The sequence below is a fragment of the Schistocerca nitens genome, chromosome 2, assembly GCF_023898315.1.
Source record: "Schistocerca nitens isolate TAMUIC-IGC-003100 chromosome 2, iqSchNite1.1, whole genome shotgun sequence".
NCBI lineage: Eukaryota > Metazoa > Arthropoda > Insecta > Orthoptera > Acrididae > Schistocerca > Schistocerca nitens.
The window spans coordinates 702,746,855-702,769,769 of record NC_064615.1 but is presented as its reverse complement, the minus strand read 5'-3'; the positions used below and the strand labels follow the sequence as shown (position 1 = coordinate 702,769,769).

Sequence of the window (22,915 nt, the reverse complement as noted above, 5' to 3'; positions counted from 1 at the left end):
GATTGTGGCAACAATGATGACCGAAGTACAAAGGACAACTAAAAGAAGCAGGAAGATATCTATGTTCAGTAAACTCGACAAAAAAATCTAGTTGTGTCATATCTCAATGAAGAACCTGAAACTTTTAGCACAGGGCAGAAGCATGTAGAGGAACTCTGGCTTAAGTTTAAAAGAATAGCTGAACATGCACTGGATCGATTCACACCTAACAGAGCAGTCCATTTTGGGAGGGAACCTCCATGGTATACAGTCACTGTAGAGAAACTTCTAAAGAAACAGGTCACGGCTTAATAGGTGTAAAATGAAGTGTCTGGCTGTAGACAGAGATATACTGAATGAAACACATTTGGTCGAAAGAGCAATGCATAACGCCTTCAATGACCAACGTAGCAGAATACAGTCGATTTATCTTTCAGAAACCCTAACAAATTCTGGTCATATACACTCCTGGAAATGGAAAAAAGAACACATTGACACCGGTGTGTCAGACCCACCATACTTGCTCCGGACACTGCGACAGGGCTGTACAAGCAATGATCACACGCACGGCACAGCGGACACACCAGGAACCGCGGTGTTGGCCGTCGAATGGCGCTAGCTGCACAGCATTTGTGCACCGCCGCCGTCAGTGTCAGCCAGTTTGCCGTGGCATACGGAGCTCCATCGCAGTCTTTAACACTGGTAGCATGCCGCGACAGCGTGGACGTGAACCGTATGTGCAGTTGACGGACTTTGAGCGAGGGCGTATAGTGGGCATGCGGGAGGCCGGGTGGACGTTCCGCCGAATTGCTCAACACGTGGGGCGTGAGGTCTCCACAGTACATCGATGTCGCCAGTGGTCGGCGGAAGGTGCACGTGCCCGTCGACCTGGGACCGGACCGCAGCGACGCACGGATGCTCGCCAAGACCGTAGGATCCTACGCAGTGCCGTAGGGGACCGCACCGCCACTTCCCAGCAAATTAGGGACACTGTTGCTCCTGGGGTATCGGCGAGGACCATTCGCAACCGTCTCCATGAAGCTGGGCTAAGGTCCCACACACCGTTAGGCCGTCTTCCGCTCACGCCCCAACATCGTGCAGCCCGCCTCCAGTGGTGTCGCGACAGGCGTGAATGGAGGGACGAATGGAGACGTGTCGTCTTCAGCGATGAGAGTTGCTTCTGCCTTGGTGCCAATGATGGTCGTATGCGTGTTTGGCGCCGTGCAGGTGAGCGCCACAATCAGGACTGCATACGACCGAGGCACACAGGGCCAACACCCGGCATCATGGTGTGGGGAGCGATCTCCTACACTGGCCGTACACCACTGGTGATCGTCGAGGGGACACTGAATAGTGCATGGTACATCCAAACCGTCATCGAACCCATCGTTCTACCATTGCTAGACCGGCAAGGGAACTTGCTGTTCCAACAGGACAATGCACGTCCGCATGTATCCCGTGCCACCCAACGTGCTCTAGAAGGTGTAAGTCAACTACCCTGGCCAGCAAGATCTCCGGATCTGTCCCCCATTGAGCATGTTTGGGACTGGGCGCGCGCACACACACACACACACACACACACACACACACACACACACACACACACACACACACCATGAGAGGGTGGTTTGCAGGCACACAGCTGCCACCCAGTATGTTTTCCAATGGGTACACATCCGGCATATTTGCTGGCTAAGACATCAATGTGGGTTCACTATAAAGCTCCTCAAACCACAATAGCTTGATTCTGACCTTGCAAAATGGACAGTTATCTCGCTGGAAGATGTCATAACTGTAGGGGGAAGTGATGCAGGTGGTCCACAATAATGTTCATGTAGTTTGCTACCAACATGCCGCCTTCGATTACCACCACAAATAACATTGTAGCCCAACTCAGGGTACCCCCACAGCATAATTCTGCTCTCACCAGCCTGCATCTGTGGCTCAGTGCATGATTTGTATAACCATTCTCCTGGATGACTGTGTGTAAAGACCCGACAATCTACCTGGTGTAACAAGATATGCAATTCATTCGACAGGTGACATGGTTATACCGATCCACAGTGAAATCTCAGTGACGCTGTGCCCACTGCAATCATAACTGATAATGTTGTTGGGTCAACACAGGATCACATAGGGATCATGTGACATGGAACTCCATGTTCAACAATAGCCTTTGAATGGAGTGCTCCGAAACACTTTTGCCAGCACCAGCCTTGTACTCTGTCATCTGATCTGCCACAGATCGCTGCCTATTCTGGATTACATAGTGGGGGATCCTTTAACCTCTACATTTTACCATGATGTCATCCAATACCATAAGCCCTACGTGTTACTTCATCCTTCAACCATTTTCCATAGCTGCTCACAACAGAATTATGCCAACAGGTGGCCAGCTTTGCCATTTCAGAGCTTCTTGTTTCCAGTTGCAGCACCGCAACAATGTGCCCTTTGTCAAAAATCACTTATATCAGTGGATTTCCATATTTGCAACACATATTTTTGCTATAGTGATTGCCCATTTGCCTCTTTTGCTTACATTCTTTCCTTACTGCATGATGCACCTGCAACACCACCAGGAGGCATTCAACCTCACAGTGGGCAGTGAACATAACGGTTTTGCACATCAGTGTATACGACTCTCCTCCTTTAAGGTAACTGATACCTGTGATGGTAGTATTGGTTTGTAGCCTCATTATTAAAATTTGAATAATTACTAAATCAGGGTTGGGCAGTTGCCACAGGCAGGACAAACAACAAATGTAAAATAAGGGATTCTGTATATTAACAAACCAAAATCCAATGCACTGACTTCTAGTCCTTGCAATATATTAGCAAGTACAACAGTATTAGCAAGTAACACTGCTTACCTTCATAGTCAACATCACCAACTAGTTTTGATTTTCCAGTTTTAGCATCCTTTATTCTTGTAATTCCAACATCAATGACACAACAACCTTTCTTCACCATATTTGCCCGTATTAAATTTGGAACACCTGAAATGCAGTTAATACATATTTGAAAAATTCTGCATTCAATAAGTCATTCACCTTGTATTAAATTGTTTTTAGATTCTAGTAAAACAAAATAGAAGTTCTGATGTGAGCAGCAATCCATGGTGGGTATAAGGAAGAGGCACGAGTTAGGAAGGGGGAAGGATAGCAGGGTAGGGGTGGGGGAAGGTAGCGTGCTATCTGCGAGAGCATGCAGGGATGTGGTGGGGGACAGGATAGGGCTGCTGGGTGTACAGTCAGGATGCTGTTTTGAGGTTGAGGGAGAAAGGGGGGGAGGGAGGAGAGGCAGCAAGGAGCAGAAAGGAGAGGGGAGAACTAGAGAAGAGAAGAACCTTTAGATGGCATTGGTGGAATAGAAGGCGAGGGCTGTGCTGGATTGGGAGCAGGGAAGGAGCTGGAGGACAGTGATTAGCAGAGGGAGGGGCTGGGGGAGATTATAAGAATGGAGGATATGTTGTGGGGAGAGTTCCCATCTGTGCATTTCAGAAAATGCTAATGTTGATAGGAAGGATCCATTTGACAAATGCTGTCAAGCAGTCATTGAACTGAACCACATCAAGTTGGGTGGCACGTTCAGCAATTGGGTGGTCCAGCTGTCTTGTCAACAGTAGCAATTCATATGAACAGTTACACCCACTGTCCCATATCTTCACACATATCCACTCACTGACCTGCATCCCACTATTACCATCTTTTCATTATTTTTTCTTTTTAATCTCTGTGTATTCATGTGGATTTTTTTTCTTTTTTCTTTTTTCTTTTTTTTTTTTTTTGCTTTCACTGTCAGCCTTAATCCCCTCAGCTCTCATCATTTTCCCATTACATTATCCTTTGTCTTTTTTGTGAATTTTTCCACATATTTTTACATGTTTCTTTATATCCCACTAAAGCTTCTTGCTCCTTCCACCTGCACCAATACAAAAAAGTTTCCCTATCCCTAGCCCGAACCTAGTCCCACATACTGTTCCTGCATTATTGCCTAGTTCATGGCATCTACCCGACAATCAAATTACCAATCTCCAGGTGTAGACTCTCCTTCCACAATGACCTCTATCTCTTCAAATTCTGTCAGGCCATTGCCCTCACCAACCTAATCCTACAAAAATATATAAACCAGGCCCAAACCTCATTGCAACACCTTATCTCCACCCATAAAATCCTCCTGTTCTGCAATCCCAAATTCCTAAATACCATCTCCCAGATTGAAACTCTTGCCCTACTGGAACGAAAGTAGCATGCACAATGCCACCTCAAAAAACTCTCCAACCTGTTCACCTCCCGTTCCCCCCTGGACTACCACTAGCAACCAGCTCGATGACAGCCTCCATCGAATCTCTCCCTCATCCCCTCCTTGCTGGCAAACCATGCCTCGCACACATACTACATTTACCACACCCCTCAGAATTTTCCTTCCACCACCATACGGAATCCACAAAGAAAACAAATCCAAAACACTGTCATTAACCTGTCCTCCAAAGTTCCTTAGTCCCAAAGAAGCACTGATCCTTTCAAAAGGACTTACCTTCTGCCCCACTCCCAAATTCAATCACTATGGGCTTGTTGAAGACCACCTCTCCTCCTCCCAGTCTGTAGAGTGGAAATACTTTCTGCCACTAACCCTATCACTAAGCCTCAACCTAAAAAAATTTTGAACCCTGCCTGACTCAGTTCACTCCTCCATCCAACTGTGAGCCACCCCCATTGCCCCCAAATCACTCCTTGTTAACTTTCCAGAATTTCCTAACTTCACAGGTCACCTCACTGTCATTCCCCAAATCCCACAACATGGAAACCAACCTCACTCTCCATCACCTAAAAATTGATATTAGACTTATAATCCTACTTCCAGAAAACAGTACTGTGGTTATGAACCACAAGGATTACCTGGCAAAGGGTCTGCACTAGCCATTTGACACATCCACCAATAAAACCTACCACAGTGACCCAATTCCCAAAATCCATCAGGATCTCCAATCCTTAGGCCCATCCCACAACCTCTCCTCGGAGCCTGTCTGTCTCCTCACCCCACCACTTGCAGTACTCCTATGTGCTTCCTGAAGTCCATGAACTCAACCATCCTGGGTGCCCCATTGTGGCTGGTTACTGCACCCCCGCAGAAAGGATCTCTGATCTCATGGATCAACACCTTCAACCTATTACCTGTAACCTACTGCCCCATGCAAAAGACACCAATCATTTCCTCCACCAATTCTTCTCAGTTTCTGATCCTTTACCACCCAGCACTCTGCTCATCAGTGTTGATGCCATCTTCGCACTCTACATTAACATCCTCCATGGCCATACTGCTGCTGAACCCTACTTTCCCCAACACCAAATTGATTCCAAACCTAAAACTTACTTCCTAGTCGCCATGACTAACTACAGCCTCCCTCACAATTACTTCTCCTTTGAAGGCATCGCATAAAACAAATCTGTGGTACTGCAATGGGCATCCACATGACAGCATCCTACGCCAACCTATTTGTGGGTCATGTAGGGGATCATTCGTAACCACCCACAATCTCAAACTATTCACCTGGTTCAGATTCACTGATGACATCTTTGTGATTGGACTGAAGGCGAGGACAACCTATTCCCATTCCTCAAGAACCTAAACACTTTCTGCCCAATATGCTTCACCTAGCCCTCCTCAACCCAACAAGCCACCTTCCTTGATGTTGATCTTGACCTCAAGGATGGCTACATAGTACCTCTGTTCAAATCTACCCTACCAAGCATGAACAATACCTCCACTTCGACAGCTGCCACCCATTCCATACCAAGAAGTCCCTCCCACACAGCCTAGCCATCTGTGGCGGTCAAATCTGCAGTAAAGAGCAGCCTCTCTCCAAATATAGTAAGGGTCTCACTGAGGCCTTCACAGACTGACATCACCCTCCCAACCTTGTACAGAAACAGATCTCCCATGCCTTGTCCCTTCAGTCACCTACCTCCTCTCACAAGCCTGCTGTCTGGCCACAAAGGAGCACTGCAGTGGAGCAATTTAATCACATTCTATGCCAGGGTTTTGACCACCTTTCATCATGACCTGAAATGAAGAATATTCTACGCCATCTACCCCCCCCCCCCTTTTCCAGTGATATTCTGCCACCCATCGAACCTACACAATGTCCTTGTGCAGTGCTTGATTTGTGTCAGTTCGTACTTGTACCTCTGACAAAAAGAAATCTGAACTGCAGATTTTGAAATGTGGTATGACAGAACTTCATATTTTACTAGTGCATATGCTACATTTACATTTACAAAAGGTGCAAAAAGTGTTAAATTAATGTTTTCAGAAGTCAGTTTCTAACACCCCCTCCTGGAAGGCAACAGTATTGGAACCCCCACCCCCTTCTAAATCAAACACTGTCCTTGTCCATCCCTACCCCCAACCCCTCACCTCATGTCTCTTATCCCTGCAATAGACCTACATGCAAGACCTGTCCCATACACCAATTACTAAAAAAAGTGAGTAGCAGGCTGCTATGGCCAGCAAAGGAGGATGATTGTGTTACACTCTTGTTTTTGTATAAATAATTTTTTAGTTTGTCCTACCAGAAAATTATTATTAGTAGTAGTAGTAGTAGTAGTAGTAGTAGTAGTAGCAGCAGCAGCAGCAGCAGCGAATCAATTATCGCTTGTGCAACCAACTTAACTCAAGCTCCCAACTAGCTTTTTCAAGACATATTACTCATTACAGTTAATACTTTTCTCAAAATAACTCACTAATAACAGTTCATAAAAATATGAAACAGCTGGAATAAGCAGTGGAAAAGTGCAGATTACCTCACTTCACATTATTATGTTTCTGTGTAAATTATTATACTAAGTACCCACAGCAATTAAAAAAAAAAAAAAAAAATCAAGATAGGAAAGGTTCATAAAAATAAAAAAAAATTGATTACTGTAGTGTAAGATAATGATTTTTTTTAACATAGATTTTTACATTAACAATTTTAATCAATCCACGTAGATGGAATAAAATGTGTCATTTTGTTGAAAAGATGAGACTGCTTTACTGAGAAAATTCTGTTCATCAGACTAATATCATTTAAATTAATTTGTCTGTTGAGAAGTATTTCTAATATATGACACACTACTGAGCAAAGCTGTCAGTCAGGAAGATGCAGCATTTTCTGTCTGTCTTATTGGTCCATTTCTACTAAGAAAGAGACCTATAGAACAACACAGCCTGTCTATCATTACAGCAGCTTTATGCAAATAGGAAGGGTGAGGAAATACATTTACTACAATGAAGAATAGAAATATGTTATAATTTTTATTTGAAGAATGTCTACCATTCTTTACTGCAAGGTTTGGTCTATGTATTAAGGCCTTTAATAGGTGTGTTCCTTTTGAACAAAAAGTTTTGGCTTATGTGAAAGTTGCTTACCTGCAGCTGAAACTATTATATCAGCATGTTTTGTCAGTGTAGCAAGCTGTGAAGGTGGTGTATATCTATGACAGATTGTTGTTGTAGCATCCATTGCTGAAGTTTCTCCTGCAACAGAATTTACTTTATGTGCATAGAGATTATAGCATCTATATGTATATACACAAAGTTTTATGTTTCCAGTGATCAGAACAGCTACTAAATAACTTTAGAAAAATTATATAAAAAAATGCAATCAAATAAAAACCGCACATATTCAATGGTTCTAACCATCACATTACACTTCTAATCCCACTCAGTACCACAAAGGTGCAGCAGTTTCACTCAAATTAAGATGACTGAAAGGAAAGGGCTTTTTTTTTTGTATTTTATCACAACTAACAATCACATTTAGAAGTCAAATACAAAGGATTTCAAAATTAAAGAGCGCCTTTCACATTTTTATTACAGAAAAAAAATCATGATTATGTCTTCTCTGGTTATCAGCTGAGTTAAGGCAGTGTCCTGTGGCAACATTTCAACAAAGTTCCTACTCGTGATCTTCAGGCAAAATATTGGATTCATGTCCATTGTTTGTCTTTATAGCCACTGGACTGTAAGTTCCTCTGCCTCATCTGCAATGGCTGAGCCAATCATGCATCTTCAGAAGGGGTGTCACAGACCGTGGGTGGGTGGGGTGGGGTGGGGTGGGGGGTGGGGGGTGGGGAGGGATGAGAACTGCAGATGGTAGTGAGGAAGCATTCTCGGAGCAGTGGAGGGTCAAATCATCACATCCTAGCTGTCTATTCCATCTGCTGCCATGGTCATTTTCACATCAGAGTGCTTTTGGCATGTTTTTGCAACTGGCACGTCTCATGCGGAGCCCAGTTGGAAACTACTATCCTGGTTGATAAGATCATCATGAACCTATATCTTCACTGCTTCTTGACGATTGAGCCCCGGAACCTGTCTCCTGGTTGCACATGTGTCATGTTCTGCACAGCACCCTGGTCTGTTCTAAGTTAAACGTACTACCTTTGTTGAGGCTGTGCTCTGCTCTCCATAATCCTGGCAATCTCAGCCACAAGTCATCCAGCATAGGGAAAGAACACCAGACACTTTGTGTCTTCGTCCAGGTCATCATCTTTCCTCTTCTCACTTGGCTGGAGAGTGCATCTTAACTGTGTCTTCGAGCAGCCTTTCCTGCGAGATATTTCCCCCACAAGTGCTGCAATTCAAGAGTGTAGACTCTCCTTGTCACTTATGTCTCACAGTCTATGCACCAAGATAGTGAGCACAGATTTCAGTTGTGCTGGATGGTGGCAGCTACTGGTGTTTTGGTATAGCTGCCACCATCCAGCACAAGGGATATATGTGCTTACAACCTTGGTGCACAGAGTACAAGGGAACAAGGAGTGTCTACCCAACAAGTTACATCATCCTCAGGAAACCTTTCACAGTAACAGCTACTCAGAGATATGATCTACAGCCAAGCAAGGAAATAACCTGGAAGAAGAGTAACCAACTGGCATTCCTTCCACATGCTGGATCAGTCAGGGCCAGGACTGCCAGGATTCTGGAGAAAAATAATGTCAAAACCATTCCTGCCTAAAATCAAAACTATGCTCAGCTCAATGAAAGACAAATTAGGACTACCACTGTATGGAGTCAATAACATCAACTGTTATCGTGACAAACAATACATAGACCAGATGCAATGGTGTATTTCACAGTGCTATTCAGAATGTGGGAAGTGTTAACCACGGCCAAACAGACAAATCCGCAGTCACAGAGCTCAGCATCAATGAAGGTAATATGTTTAACTTTGAACGCACCAGGGTGCTGTGCCAGGCGAATGGGTTCTGTGATGATTATCAAAGAGGCAGTTCAGTTCAGACACAGGTCCATGATGATCTTGTTCACCAGGATAGTAGTTTCCAGCTGAGCTCTGCATGGGAAGTGGCAGCTGCAAAAATTGCCAGGAGTGCTCTGATGTAAAGGCAATAAAGGTAGCAGATGGAACAGACAGGCAGTGCCAGGACGAAATGTCTGGACCCTCCTGCACACTGGAAGTTCCCCAGTCCATGGCTCTCCCCAGCACCATCTGCGACATCCCTTCTGGAGACATGCAACTGACACAGCCACTGCAGAGGAGCATGCGGTCCAGTGACTATAAAGACATGCAATAGACGTGAGCCTCACACTTCGCCTGAAGCTGACAAGTAAAAAGCTTGTCAAAATGTTGCTGCAGAACAATGCCTTGAATTGGCTGATCACCCGAGAAGACTTCATCATCAAAATTGGCTGAAAAAGCCTGCATTCACATAGGAAAAAAAATATCAAATTTGAAATAAAGTAGAAATTCTGACATCAGATGCAATCCGACACTGAAATGAATTCAATGGGGCAAGTTAAAATTTTTGCTGGACCAGGAAATGAAACCGGCTTTTCCAATTTGTGGACGTGGTCACCTCACTCACTTTGTCTAACTGAGCATGCTTCCCGTCCGCCCCAAATTCCCAAATTGTTGCATACTATTTACATAGCGCCCCTTCTCCAACATACTCATTGCTCGCAGCCTCACACTGATTTCTGCAAGAGTTTGGGGAAGGGGGAGGGGGGGAGGAGTGTATCCAGGTATCCACATGGAAATGATCAGTGGTCATCAAGGCATGTATATTCATACGAGGGTTGTTTTTTAAGTAAGGGCCATTTTAATTTTTAAAAAAGATACAAATACTTTTGTAAAAAAACTTATTTTCTGATTCTACACACTGTTACCTATTTTTCTACATAGTTGCCTTGTTTATTTAAGCACTTGTCACACCGTACAACTAAGTTTTTAATTCCCTCTTCAAAGAATTCGGCCGCCTGCTCCGACAGCCAAGAGTTCACGGCCGCTTTCACTTCGTCGTCGTCACTGAAGCGCTGCCCGCCAAGATGGTGTTTCAGGTACCGGAAAAGGTGAAAATCACTAGGAGCAAGGTCGGGGCTGTATGGTGCATGGTCCAAAACTTCCCAGCCAAAAGAATCAATGAAATCCCGAGTCTTGAGAGGTGTGAGGCCTAGCGTTATCGTGCAGGAGCAAAGCAAAACTCCTTTTGTCAGCATGCCGCGCCTTTTGTTTTGAATTGCTCTGCGGAGCTTCTTTAGAGTTGCACAGTAGGCATCTGAGTTGATTGTTGTTCCTCGTGACATAGCGTCCACTAGCAAAACACCGCGCCGGTCCCAGAACACAGTTGCCATAATCTTGCGCTTTGACAGCGTCTGTTTGGCTTTGACCTTGACGGGTGAGGTTGTGTGTCGCCATTCCATCGATTGTCGCTTGCTTTCGGGAGTGATATGGGATACCCATGTTTCATCTCCAGTGACAATTTGACTCAACATGTCATCCCCTTCTTCCTCGTAAGGAATCAAAAAGTCCAACGAAGTGGCAAATCTCTTCCCTTTGTGGTCCTCTGTGAGGAGTCTGGGTACCCACCGAGAACACAGTTTCTTAAAGTTTAGGTTTTCAGACACAATTTTGTACAAAACCAATCTTGAAACTTGTGGAAATTCCAAAGAAAGAGTGGAAATTGTGAATCTTCTGTCCTCACGAATCTTTGTTTCGACTGCAGCCACCAAATCATCAGTGATCACAGAGGGCCGGCCTGAGCGTTCTTCGTCATGGAAGTTTTGACGGCCATTTTTAAACTCTCTAACCCATTGACGCACTTTACCTTCACTCATTGCATTCAAGCCATAAACTTCTGTTAACTGACGATGAATTTCTGCAGCTGATAGGCTTCTCGCGGTCAAAAAACGTATCACTGACTGTATCTCACACGTGGCGGGCGATTCAATAATCGTAAACATTATAAAGTAGCACAGCTACGTGTACACATCAGCTACAGAGCTGCAACTTGCATCAGTGTGAACGGGAAGGATGCCGGCAAGTGGCGCGGTGGCTTGTTGCAGCGTCCGCGCGAACTACGGGACTATACGCGCGAACGGCCATTTCTAAAAAAAAAAAAACCTCGTATATGTGTGGCGTCTCTTGTTTCGGAGATGTCCAAAAGATCAGAAATCTCTCTCTCACACACACACACACACACACACACACACACACACACACACACACACACGAGAGAGAAAGATATCAGAAGTCATTAGATTTCTTTAGATAGAGTACATTCCAATGTTTTATTTGAGTATTTGGAAACTGAATAACAGCTTTGAAATAGTTATGCTGTATTTTTCCTTTTCTTTTGTTAATGATACTGTTATTTATTGTCTTACCAATGCTAGAATGAAAGGAGTGAATACTGTTTAAGTGTAACTTAAGTTTGATTTCTGCAACAACAAGAGCATCACTGTTAGAAACAGATTTACAAATGGCACAAAAAGTGTTCAAAGCTGTATCTGCAAGTGCAGGATCACTTTAAATTTTCAATTACCAGATGAAAATTTGAAACTAATATGTTATGTGTTGCTCAATGCTGTCACACATCCTTTACTTAGACAATATGGGAATGGTTTCTCAAGACTACACTGTACCATATTTCAAAATTATGAAAAGTCTTATAAATGATACTAGGTATGATGCAATTATTTCAGATACATACAATAATCCTTTTGCATTTCCATCAATTTTAATAATCAATAAATGAATGTTTGTCTCTTCATCTGTAGATTATTCTTCAGAACATCTAAATGCCATCAGTTGTCTATGTATGTACATCTGTGCGACTTCTTCATGTATTCAGTCAATATTCATTTATTTCATTTATCTGCAGCTTACTGATTTTACCAATTTAAGTCACAATCTCTTCCCAAATACTGTTATTTTTTTGTCTTGCCAATCGTGGTTTTTAGAAACTTTATCCAAGCCACTTAGTCTTCTCATATTCCTTCTTTCATTGTGCTTTCAGCAGTAAAAAACTTCATGTTAGGCACCCTTCACCATGTAGCTCAATTTCTGGTCTTCCATAACACCAACAAAACTGTCATAAATCACAAAACCACATGTGTCCTTAGCGTACAAGTCCATTCAAAAATCATTACAAGATTTTTGATACTTCTCCAGGAGCTGATGGAATAAAGATTAGAACAGTCTTAGATCTACCCAGCCTCCTTTCTGCAAGTGCCCTTACTTTATGGTCTCTCTCTCTCTCTCTCTCTCTCTCTCTCTCTCTCTCTCTCTCTCTCTCTCTCTGTGTGTGTGTGTGTGTGTGTGTGTGTGTGTGTGTGTGTGTGTGTGTGTGTGTGTGTTTTTTCTTTTGGATCTTACAGGCACTCATTTTTTTCCATCAAGAAAAAACTATTATTTTTCTCCTCGACATACCATAAAAGCTTCCAACCACTGCCCCAACAATTGAGATAATACAATAATGCTGCTGTGAACTCATAAATTCTGGATCAATTAACACTTAATATAGAAACTAAACGAACAGGTCCATTACCTGTTAGTGTATGCAAATTCAACATTATTATTGTTCTTAGAGACTAGTGTTGTAAAATTTTATGATACCCATAACGGCTCTTAAAATCTGAGAATGTGAACATACCTTGACCATCAGCATGAAGCAGCATTGCTATGGGCATGCCAACATTCTTTGATCTGCCACAAACTACAGCATTCTTCCCAAATGTCTCTACACCTATGAAACATAAGAAAAATTGATAGTCAACCTATTTCGCTGCAACTTATTTGTGAACAATTATGAGAACAAAAGTAAATGAACACTAAGAATTATTTCTTTACTTTTTCTACTTCTGTCTTCATTGAAATAAACAGTAACAGATAATAAAGACAACAATGTGGGAAAAAATGGACTGCCACTTACCGTAAACAAGACATGTTAAGTTGCAGACAGGCACTGTTCAAAGCCACTTGCATAAAGCTTTTGGCCACAGCCTGCATCAGCAAGATAGAAATAAACTCAATTCATATATACAAGCAAGCACACCTCTTGCACACGTGACCAACAATTCCAGCATTCGATGCAAGATGCTGGAGCTGGTGGTCATATATGTGTGAAGTGTGCTTGTTGTGTATATGAATCTTTTGAGTTTCTTTTGCTGATGAAGGCTGTTGTTGAAATCATTACATAAGTGTCTTAATTGTGCCTGTCTGCAACTTATAAACAGAAAAACTCTTGTAAAATGAAGTGATCTGCACAAATTGCTATCACAAACCTAGAAAATGCTCACTTCATATAACACAACGCCAAAAATATTTATACCAACAGAACAGTTAAATCCTACCACTTGTTACAAGCAATAGTACAAACCTGATCTCTTAATCAATTCTTGTACACCCAGAGGAGTGCATGGGATTAAGGTTTTCATATCCAAACAAAATCTACCAACATTGACAATATTAAATCCATCAACATCCTTGTGTGGAGCAACAGCATTACATATTGCCCTTTCAGTTATATGCTCTGGCAGAGGCAACTGAAAGAAAAATACAAACTTAAGATAAACAATGTCTACATTGCAACACAAGCAGATGTACATTTTTCAAAATGAAAATTCTAATGTGCAAGAGAGACACAAAGGTGTATACAGGGTGTCACAAAAAGGTACGGCCAAACTTTCAGGAAACATTCCTCACACACAAATAAAGAAAAGATGTTATGTGGACATGTGTCCGGAAACGCTTAATTTCCATGTTACAGCTCATTTTAGTTTCGTCAGTATGTTCTTCCACCTACACTCCATGGAGCACGTTATCATGATTTCATATGGGATACTCTACCTGTGCTGCTAGAACATGTGCCTTTACAAGTACGACACAACATGTGGTTCATGCACAATGGAGCTCCTGCACATTTCAGTCGAAGTGTTCGTATGCTTCAACAACAGATACGGTGACCGGCTCTCCTGATCTCAACCCTCTTGACTTTCATTTATGGGGGCGTTTGAAAGCTCTTGTCTACGCAACCCCGGTACCAAATGTAGAGACTCTTCATGCTCGTATTGTGGACGGCTGTGATACAATACACCATTCTTCTGCATCAGCGCATCGGGGATTCCATGCGACTGAGGGTGGATGCATGTATCCTTGCTAACGGAGGACATTTTGAACATTTCCTGTAACAAAGTGTTTGAAGTCACGCTGGTACGTTCTGTTGCTGTGTGTTTCCATTTCATGATTAATGTGATTTGAAGAGAAGTAATAAAATGAGCTCTAACATGGAAAGTAAGCGTTTCTGGACACATGTCCACATAACATATTTTCTTTCTTTGTGTGTGAGGAATGTTTCATGAAAGTTTGGCCGTACCTTTTTGTAACACCCTGTATACATCATATTTTCATTCTGTCTCCAAGAACCTCTCTTAAAGGAAAGCTGGGGGGGGGGGGGGGACGACGATGCGAGACAAAGAAAGAAAAGATGGAAGGAAAATTAGGGTTGAGCATTCCACTGATGACAAACTTGTAGTGGGAAAGAAAACTGGCCATGTTCCTTTCAAAGTAACGAAGTAATCATCCCCACATTTGCCTCAAGTGATTTACGGAGAGCACCGATAACTTGCCATTGTGATACATCGCTCAGTCCCATTTCTATTTGGAAACAGTGAGAGAAGGGAGGATAGAAATAGAAAGTGAACTGTGTCTATTACCTGATACATTTTTCTTGCACAGCATCAACAATCATTGCACAGCTACAAAATCATATGAAAAGTGAATATTGGACAGCACAATTGCATATAAGATGAGAATGTGTGAAGCTAGTAGAAGCCATACTAGTAATCTATTCCAAAAGCAAAATGCAGCTGTTACAGCATGTAGTTGTTTGCAGGCAAGCATTGATTTGTTGCATCATAATCACATCCAATACAAATGCTAATGCACAATTTCCTATGTCGATATGATCATATAACCATCTATCCACCCCAGGAAATTGTTATATAACTTTTATTCATAATTTAAATGACTTAATAACTGACTTGATGTATTCTGTTGCTACCTGGCATTTGCAATGCCCAAAAGAAGGAAATAATTTTCACCTTGTAATGTAAGGATTACTCAAGAATCTGAAGAACAGTGAAACACAATAATCCATCCATCAATGAAAATAAACTATTAACTGTATTTTAGTGTTTTAGCTACCATACTAAATTTTTGTTAATTATTTATTTGTACTGTACAAGAGAATGTGTGAAGCATTCATTCACTATTAGCATATCTGCAGTGCATAGTGAAGACAAGAGAAAAAAGTAGGGCAAGGGTTTTTTTTTAATTAAACAGCTCACTGCTTTAAGTCCCTTCTTGCAAGTGCTATTTCCACTATTACCTGAACAAGTATGCCATCCACTGCCACGTCTTCATTTAACTGCTGTATATGGTCCAGTAATTCCTGTTCTGTTACAGTGTCTGCTAAAGCTATTGTACTTGTAGTTATACCTGGAAATTAATTTATTTAATCAGTTATTGGCTCTAAATATTTAATCTATCATGCAGATATATACACTACAGCGGTTTTCTGTGCTTAAAAATCAACTTATTTACTATATAACACAACAAATAATCAACTGTAAATCAATTACGCTACTCTGTTAAGTAAAAAAGCATTTCCACTGCAGACATGAATTTGTGGTGGAATTTTATGAATTGGAGTGATCCCACAGTTTTTTTTAATTACATTACTTAAACGTCAACATAAAATTTGGAAATAATAAAATTATTCACATCTTGCTCGACTTGATTATTAGTTTGCAAAATTGTTGAATTACTTCTGTTACATTTTATACTAATGGCATGAAATGAAAAATGCTGTGCTCCATGTACATTTGACCTTCAGTATCTTCTAAGTTGGAGCAAGCAGCACTGAAAAAAAAAAAAAAAAAAAAAAGTAAATAGCTAAGACAGAGTAGCAGTATCAGAATGCCTGTGGATTTCAGATGAACAAAGTTTGCTGTGGTAGGAGATACAATATCTTCACCGTAACTCCTGAAAAACTTTGATAAATTAAGAAAACAGTTTCCCTCCGAACTGAAATTCATGTAAATTAGAAATTTGCATATATTGTGATTTGACTTCGACTAGTTCACCCGGATGCAGAGAGAGGTGGTAGCAAATGGCATACTGGTCATGCTACTATGCATGTTCAATTTTGGTATTGCAAGATATTCATATTTATACAATGAAAGGAAAAAATAGGATTTTTTAACAACTACCATGAAAGGAGTTATTGTGAGAAAGTGGGATCAGACATTCTCTCACTTACCAACTTCTTTTGCAGCTTTCATTTTACTTGACACATAAGATTTGCTGGCAGGATCTTGTCCAACAAGAATAGCGGCAAGATGTGGATGCCTGTTGCCCTCTGCTACCCATTTCTCCACCTCAACTTTCAGTTCTGTTCTAATATCTCTTGCAATTTTCACACCATCTATAATCTTTGCTTTCAACCTGCGACAAATTTAATCCGATTATTGTTATATCAGTTGGGTGAACACTTATTTGAAACAAAATACTCTAATGATTCCTAAGCTGTCCCATAAGAAAATCTCATTCAACAAAGTACTATTAAAGTCAATGTCCATATGGAAATCTAAAACAAGTAATCATTTCTAATTCAACACAGATATAATGGTCGGTGTCACGTTAAGTGAAAACAAGTTAACTCGATAATTGAACTAGCTTCCAGAATGATAGGTGTTACTTTGTACTTACAGTCCTCCAGGGCATATCCATTTTTTGTCATTTTCTTTATTGGATTAAAATGTGGGGAAAGTAACACATGCAGTTTTTTGATAAATTTTGAACTGGAGTAGAAACTACTGTTTCTGGGGTATCTTTAAGTTAGATGGCATAGCGTTTAACACACTAGATTATCAAGCCATAAGGAGGATTTTGTCTATTTTTTTAAATTCCCTTCTACTAATAGGATACTGTCTCTGAGATGAAAACAGAGTTAGAGCATACTTTGATACTGTATGTCACAGCGGCATGATAGAGCGTGCCTGCGGAAGATAGTCAAACGGTCGCCCTTCTTTCCATAGACCAAGTATATGTGTTAGGGATGTCATATGTCACAGGGAGCTTGGCATGTCAGTATTCCTACGTAGCTTCAGAAGAGATACTTACTTGAAGGTATTTCTCATAAGAACAGAGGAGCATCAGCTGAGGAGAGGGTATTAGTAGAAACTGCTGGCATGTAAAATTGAGTGACAATATGTGGCAAGAACTAAAGTGTACAGTAGTATTATGAAAAGGATAATTGCTACTCACCATAAAGATGACACATTGAGTTGCAGACAGGGATGATGAAAAGACTTACACAATGAGCTTGCGACCAAAGCCTGTTTTAGTGTGTGTGTGCTTTTCTTTTATTATCAGAAGACTTTAACCAAATGCTTCAGGTTTAACAGTCTTTTCATTGTGCCTGTCTGCACCTCAACATGTTATCTTTAGTGTGAGCAGTAATTTATCTTTTTCATGACACTGTTAGTATTCCAACCTGGAATTTCCATGTACAGATGTCTAGTAGCTGTGCTAAGGTGTAATTAAAGCTTTAAGACAATTAATGCTGTGGCGATTAGTGAGGAAATGCCCACATACTTATGAAGACACCTGTTTCACATGGAGATCAAGCTGGGTTGCACATGTTGTTGTCATCAGCCCAAAGACCGGTTTGATGCAGCTGATGCAGCTCTCCATGCTCTTCTATCCTGTGCAAACCTCTTTAAGACACCTTAATGTCTACAAATTAAGAGACATTGATATAAGCTGGATGTTTCTTTAAGAGTAAATGTCAAAGCTGCTTCTGCACAAGTAACTCAGGAATTTAATTCTCATTTTAGTTGAGTGTAAAGAACCATGTGACAGAGGATAAATGCGTAGCTCTGGTAAAATGAATTCCATTCATAGTGTTCCACTGATTCAGTCAAGAAGGAGAACCTTCGGGAAAGTGGAACAAGTGAAGGTGAACATAAAAAAAAAGTACCAAATCATAAAAAACAATCTCTACGCTGTATTAACAAACTGTCCCTATACTGGTTTGTGCTATACACGATTATGCCAGCTAAATTTATTCAAATAAATGAGAAACAAAACTTACTCTAAAAAGAACTACTGCCTTATCAGTCATCAGTTATAGTAGATAGCTGATATTTATCGGTTATAGGCTGCTCAAAGTTTACTTGATTACAATTGTATTTTTCAAAGAAAGTATTTGCCTACATCTGTAAATAATGAGTCCTATTTACAGTACAATATCTTAGACAAGGAGGCAGCAAGGGATGCCATTATTAATGCTGCGACAGTCTGCAATGGAGAATTTTGAGATCCACACACTCAAAGGACCTGGCTAGGTCAGAAAATATACCAACAAGGTAATTTTCCTTCTTTGGCTTTGCCAGGACTCTGGGGCATTTTATTGCTTTCTCTGTGGAGAATCCTTAACAAAAGTGAATGAAACAGTTAACAAGTTCTCAGTCAAATGAGTAGGCATTTTATCACAGGCCACTTTCTCGAACACTTCTGGTAAGACTGGAAGGAGTGAAATATGTAATCTAAATTGGTTTGCCTATCTACTACTGTTTTGTGACGATGAATTTTGGCCTTGCGATTTGTATTTTAGAAACTAAATTCAGCTGGTTGTGTGTGCAGTGTTTGAACAAGTAAATCTAAAGTATGTGGATCTGGCAGTTTATTGAAGGGTATCATGTTTGTTACCACTGTGAGGAAGAGTGGAGGATTCTACAATACTGGTGGTAATGGAATTTCAACTCATAATTACAGACTGTTCTCCATTTTCAGTACCATATAGTTCCCTAATCTGCACGCAAAAATTCTTTAATACCAGTAGTTATCCATTCCTTATTCTTGCTTCTGTTTGGAAATCAAGACAAAGTGATCTAGGATTGTGTGTAAGAAAGAGTTAAATTTTCCATCTATACTGCCTGCTTTATGAATCTGCCCCAGCATTTGCCCTGCAATTTCTCTGTAAACACTTATCAAGTCATCATATACAAAAGGGCAATACACTGCAAAGGTTCATTTTCTTGCATGCCTCTGTTTACTACCTGTTTGAGGACCTCGTCCTTACATATGAAAATGAAAATGTTAGCTCTAACAAGCATAGAGGGGAAGTTTAGTGTAACCACACTAGAACTGCTGTAATTTAAGTGAAGTGCTGAAACTGACAAGTTTGAATTGCTACATTGTCCAGAGTTGAAATGCAGTATATGTAAATGCTGGTGTTCAAGATTAACGATCAGGAAACTAAATACATCCTATACAAAAATTATAGTTTTCGACTTGCCAATAGCTTAAATTGGACTTCGAACGTAAGTGTCTCAAGAGACCAAGTGCACTATGATTAGCACGGAGTGCTCATCCACTCCTACTTCTGTAAGAAGAAATATGAAGAAAACTTTTAAGTTCTCCATTTAGCCACGTGTGAATTATAAAATGCTAAACTTGTTTGCCAATACTACATTACATAGGCCTAGTTCCCAAATCAAATAAGTTATTATTCCACCACCATAAAAAATGGGGGCAAACTTTTACAAACGAAATCAGTATAGCTAGAATTTTATCTCAGTACTGGATTTTCGGCCTAACTTCCATTTACTATTACAGCACAAACATGTTAATCCATCCTGAAGTTTCCATTGTTTGATTAGTGTAAAAGGCTTCATTTTTTAAATTGCACGTTACATTAGGCGAAAAGCTAAGTAAGTGCTGAAAATGTGTGCAATAAATGTAAAAAAGTATACTTATAATAATATTAATCCTCTATCTTTTTTCCTTTACTGTACTCTTTCATAGGACATTACAAACACATTTTAACAATAACTTATGTGAATCCAGCATTGGGAGAAATTGCAGCTGCCCCATCTCCCTTAAACATCAATGAGTATACTGTGCAGCAATATAATAGTAAATTATATATTTTTTTAGAATAAGATACACACACTAAATTATTAGCAAAACAAAATTAATGCTGACTGTGGACCTACTCTTTTTACAACAATTTCTTTGTCGTCTCTATACTAGGTCGAGGAAACAAAATATATACCAAATTATGCCATTGACATTATGTATTCATCAGACTATAGAACTCATCATTTCTCTTAGCCTACTACTTTGGGTTACGTATCTGACAGACAAAACGTGGGGGTAAAGAAAAAAGTTAGAAGGAAAAGAATTAACAAGACAGAATGAACCTGATGGCAAAATAAACAACTGTGCTATACAGGCGGAAGCTCTACAATAAAAAGGAAAACAAGCCACGGTGAAAGTTTCCTGAAGTCTGTACGACACATCACTGTAAACAATACAACAGCTGTGGATCAGAGGGTACTTGTATCTTCTTCCTTTAGCTCACAAGATCGCATCTTCAGCTTTTGGATCTTCTACGATACCATTCCACAAAACCGCACATTACGGTAGCCTACTTAAATATCTAGCACCTGCTGCTAATGTTATATTTTGCGCACGAAAGTATGCTAAATAGTTCATGTATAGTTACCTCTTCTGAGAAATGTGAAATGACCTGGTGCCTAATACACTATTAAATACGTCTAAATGACCAGCATTTGCCAATACGCGCTTCGCGGCATTCATTCTGACACTGTACTCAACAGCTGTGTCGCTGGAGATATATACAGCCAGCCGACCTTGACAAGCAGACGTAACCGCAACGCGGAATAGCAGGAAAAAACGGACAAGTGGAATAACTCGGAGATACAAACTCCTCGATATCGCTCACCAGTGTTGCAACTCGTTATAAGTCATTGATCGACAAATTTCGCGGCTGAATTAACGCACGGGCTCCTAATTAAAGGAGGCCATGAATAACAAAATTTATGGTATCTTCAATTACATTAATGTGCTTACTTAGCGGCGTAAATGGGCGACTATAGTTACACCAATCCCTTATTTAATTGCTATAAACTTGGAAAACGTAAATCATTACATTCCGTGTGAGAATTCAGTAGGTGTTTACTAAAATGTTTTAAATTTGTAAATCATTTTTATGACATCTTCATTCGATTTGACAGCAATACTAGACGGGTTTTCCCAATCCAGGGCCCTGTAAACCATGATTCAGATGGTGTATATTTTTGAAAAGATCTTAAATATGGTGTCTGACGTAAAACTGGTACACCTCACGCCCGAAATTCAAGTAACAATGAACTAACTAAAAAGAATGGATACCATTATCGTTAAAAGACATGTAGTTATCTGTTTAGATGACATTCTGGAAGTGGTGGCAATGGGCATCCAGTCATCGCTGACTTGTATGATGATGTTACCAGCAAATTCTGTAGTTCTGCAGGCATGATGTTGCTAATTTCTCTAGTAATGTTCCGTTTAAGATCGACTATTGTGTGAGGATTGTGAGCATACACTTTATTTTTAGTCTGCTCTATAAATAAAAATCACACGATGGGGACCTTCGAGCCTAGAGACCTCTACTAACAAGTCTGTCTTCAGCAAACATGTTGTGATGTGGGCCATACTTTGGTTGGATGTGTGAGCGGTTGCTCCATCTTGTTGGAGCACCACATACATCATCTCTGCATTTATTAATTACGCATAGAAAAGTTCAAAGATCTCTAGATGTCTGTCACTGTTTAAGGTTTAATTGAAAATATGGAGCCAATAATGTGCATGCCGGACAATGCACACCAAACACCTATTTTCTCTTAGTGGAAAGATTCTTCATGCGGGATAAGTGGGTTGTCCTGAGACCAGTACCCGCAGTTTTGTGAGTTTGCATAACCTGACAAATGAAACTGGGCCTCATTGACATGAAGTAAGGCAAGGGATCCAAGCAAGAGCTAGCAAATGATGTTAATAGCCAATTACAATAATGAACTCCTTTTCTCCCTGATCCTCAAATTTCAAATCTTGCACCTCAATCACATGACAGGATTTTCATTTCATATCTTTTAGTACACAATGTATGAGATACACCAACCTGTTATGATAATCTCCTTACCGACTTGCTGGGGCTTCTCGTAATGTCCATGTGAATTCTGCCTACAGTTTCAGGGATCCTCACTGGCGGTCGCCTATTCCTCTGCACATTCTGAACGGATCCTACAGCTCTCCATTTCTTATACAGAAACTAAGTAGTGCTAGTCGTGGGGAGCTTTATACCAGGAAATGTCGCTTGAAACCTTTCTTTACATTCCTTGATGGAACCTGTCTTTATGTAACACTGCACAATAGCGATTCGCTCTTCTAATGCAAACTGCTCCATTTCTGTACTAAGTCAACAATACAAGCTTCTCACAACCACTGATGCATGAACTTTCAGATACATTGCAGCACAGCCAACTTTCTAGACAGTGCTGCCATTTCACAAGCAATTCGACTAAAAATGATTAACCAGTATGTGAGGCATACCAGTTTTATGTGGGACATCCTGTATTTGTAATGTTTCTATACTATGGAATATTCAGTGTTTGTACACTCCTGGAAATGGAAAAAAGAACACATTGACACCGGTGTGTCAGACCCACCATACTTGCTCCGGACACTGCGAGAGGGCTGTACAAGCAATGATCACACGTACGGCACAGCGGACACACCAGGAAC

General features: G+C 40.8%; 1 protein-coding gene across 1 annotated transcript in view; it reads right to left on the bottom strand.

The window, feature by feature from the left end:
- Window positions 1-20,986, bottom strand: part of LOC126236863 (bifunctional methylenetetrahydrofolate dehydrogenase/cyclohydrolase, mitochondrial) — a 37,625-nt gene extending 16,639 nt beyond the window's left edge. Inside the window, exons 1-7 of the mRNA XM_049946484.1 lie at window positions 20,838-20,986; window positions 16,584-16,768; window positions 15,651-15,760; window positions 13,641-13,806; window positions 12,915-13,007; window positions 7,390-7,497; window positions 2,850-2,975 (exon numbers count right to left, since the gene is read on the bottom strand). Coding sequence (XP_049802441.1) covers window positions 2,850-2,975; window positions 7,390-7,497; window positions 12,915-13,007; window positions 13,641-13,806; window positions 15,651-15,760; window positions 16,584-16,768; window positions 20,838-20,932 — 883 coding nt within the window. The 5' untranslated portion in view covers window positions 20,933-20,986. The remainder of the gene's footprint in view (window positions 1-2,849; window positions 2,976-7,389; window positions 7,498-12,914; window positions 13,008-13,640; window positions 13,807-15,650; window positions 15,761-16,583; window positions 16,769-20,837) is intronic.
- Window positions 20,987-22,915: the final 1,929 nt, after the last annotated feature.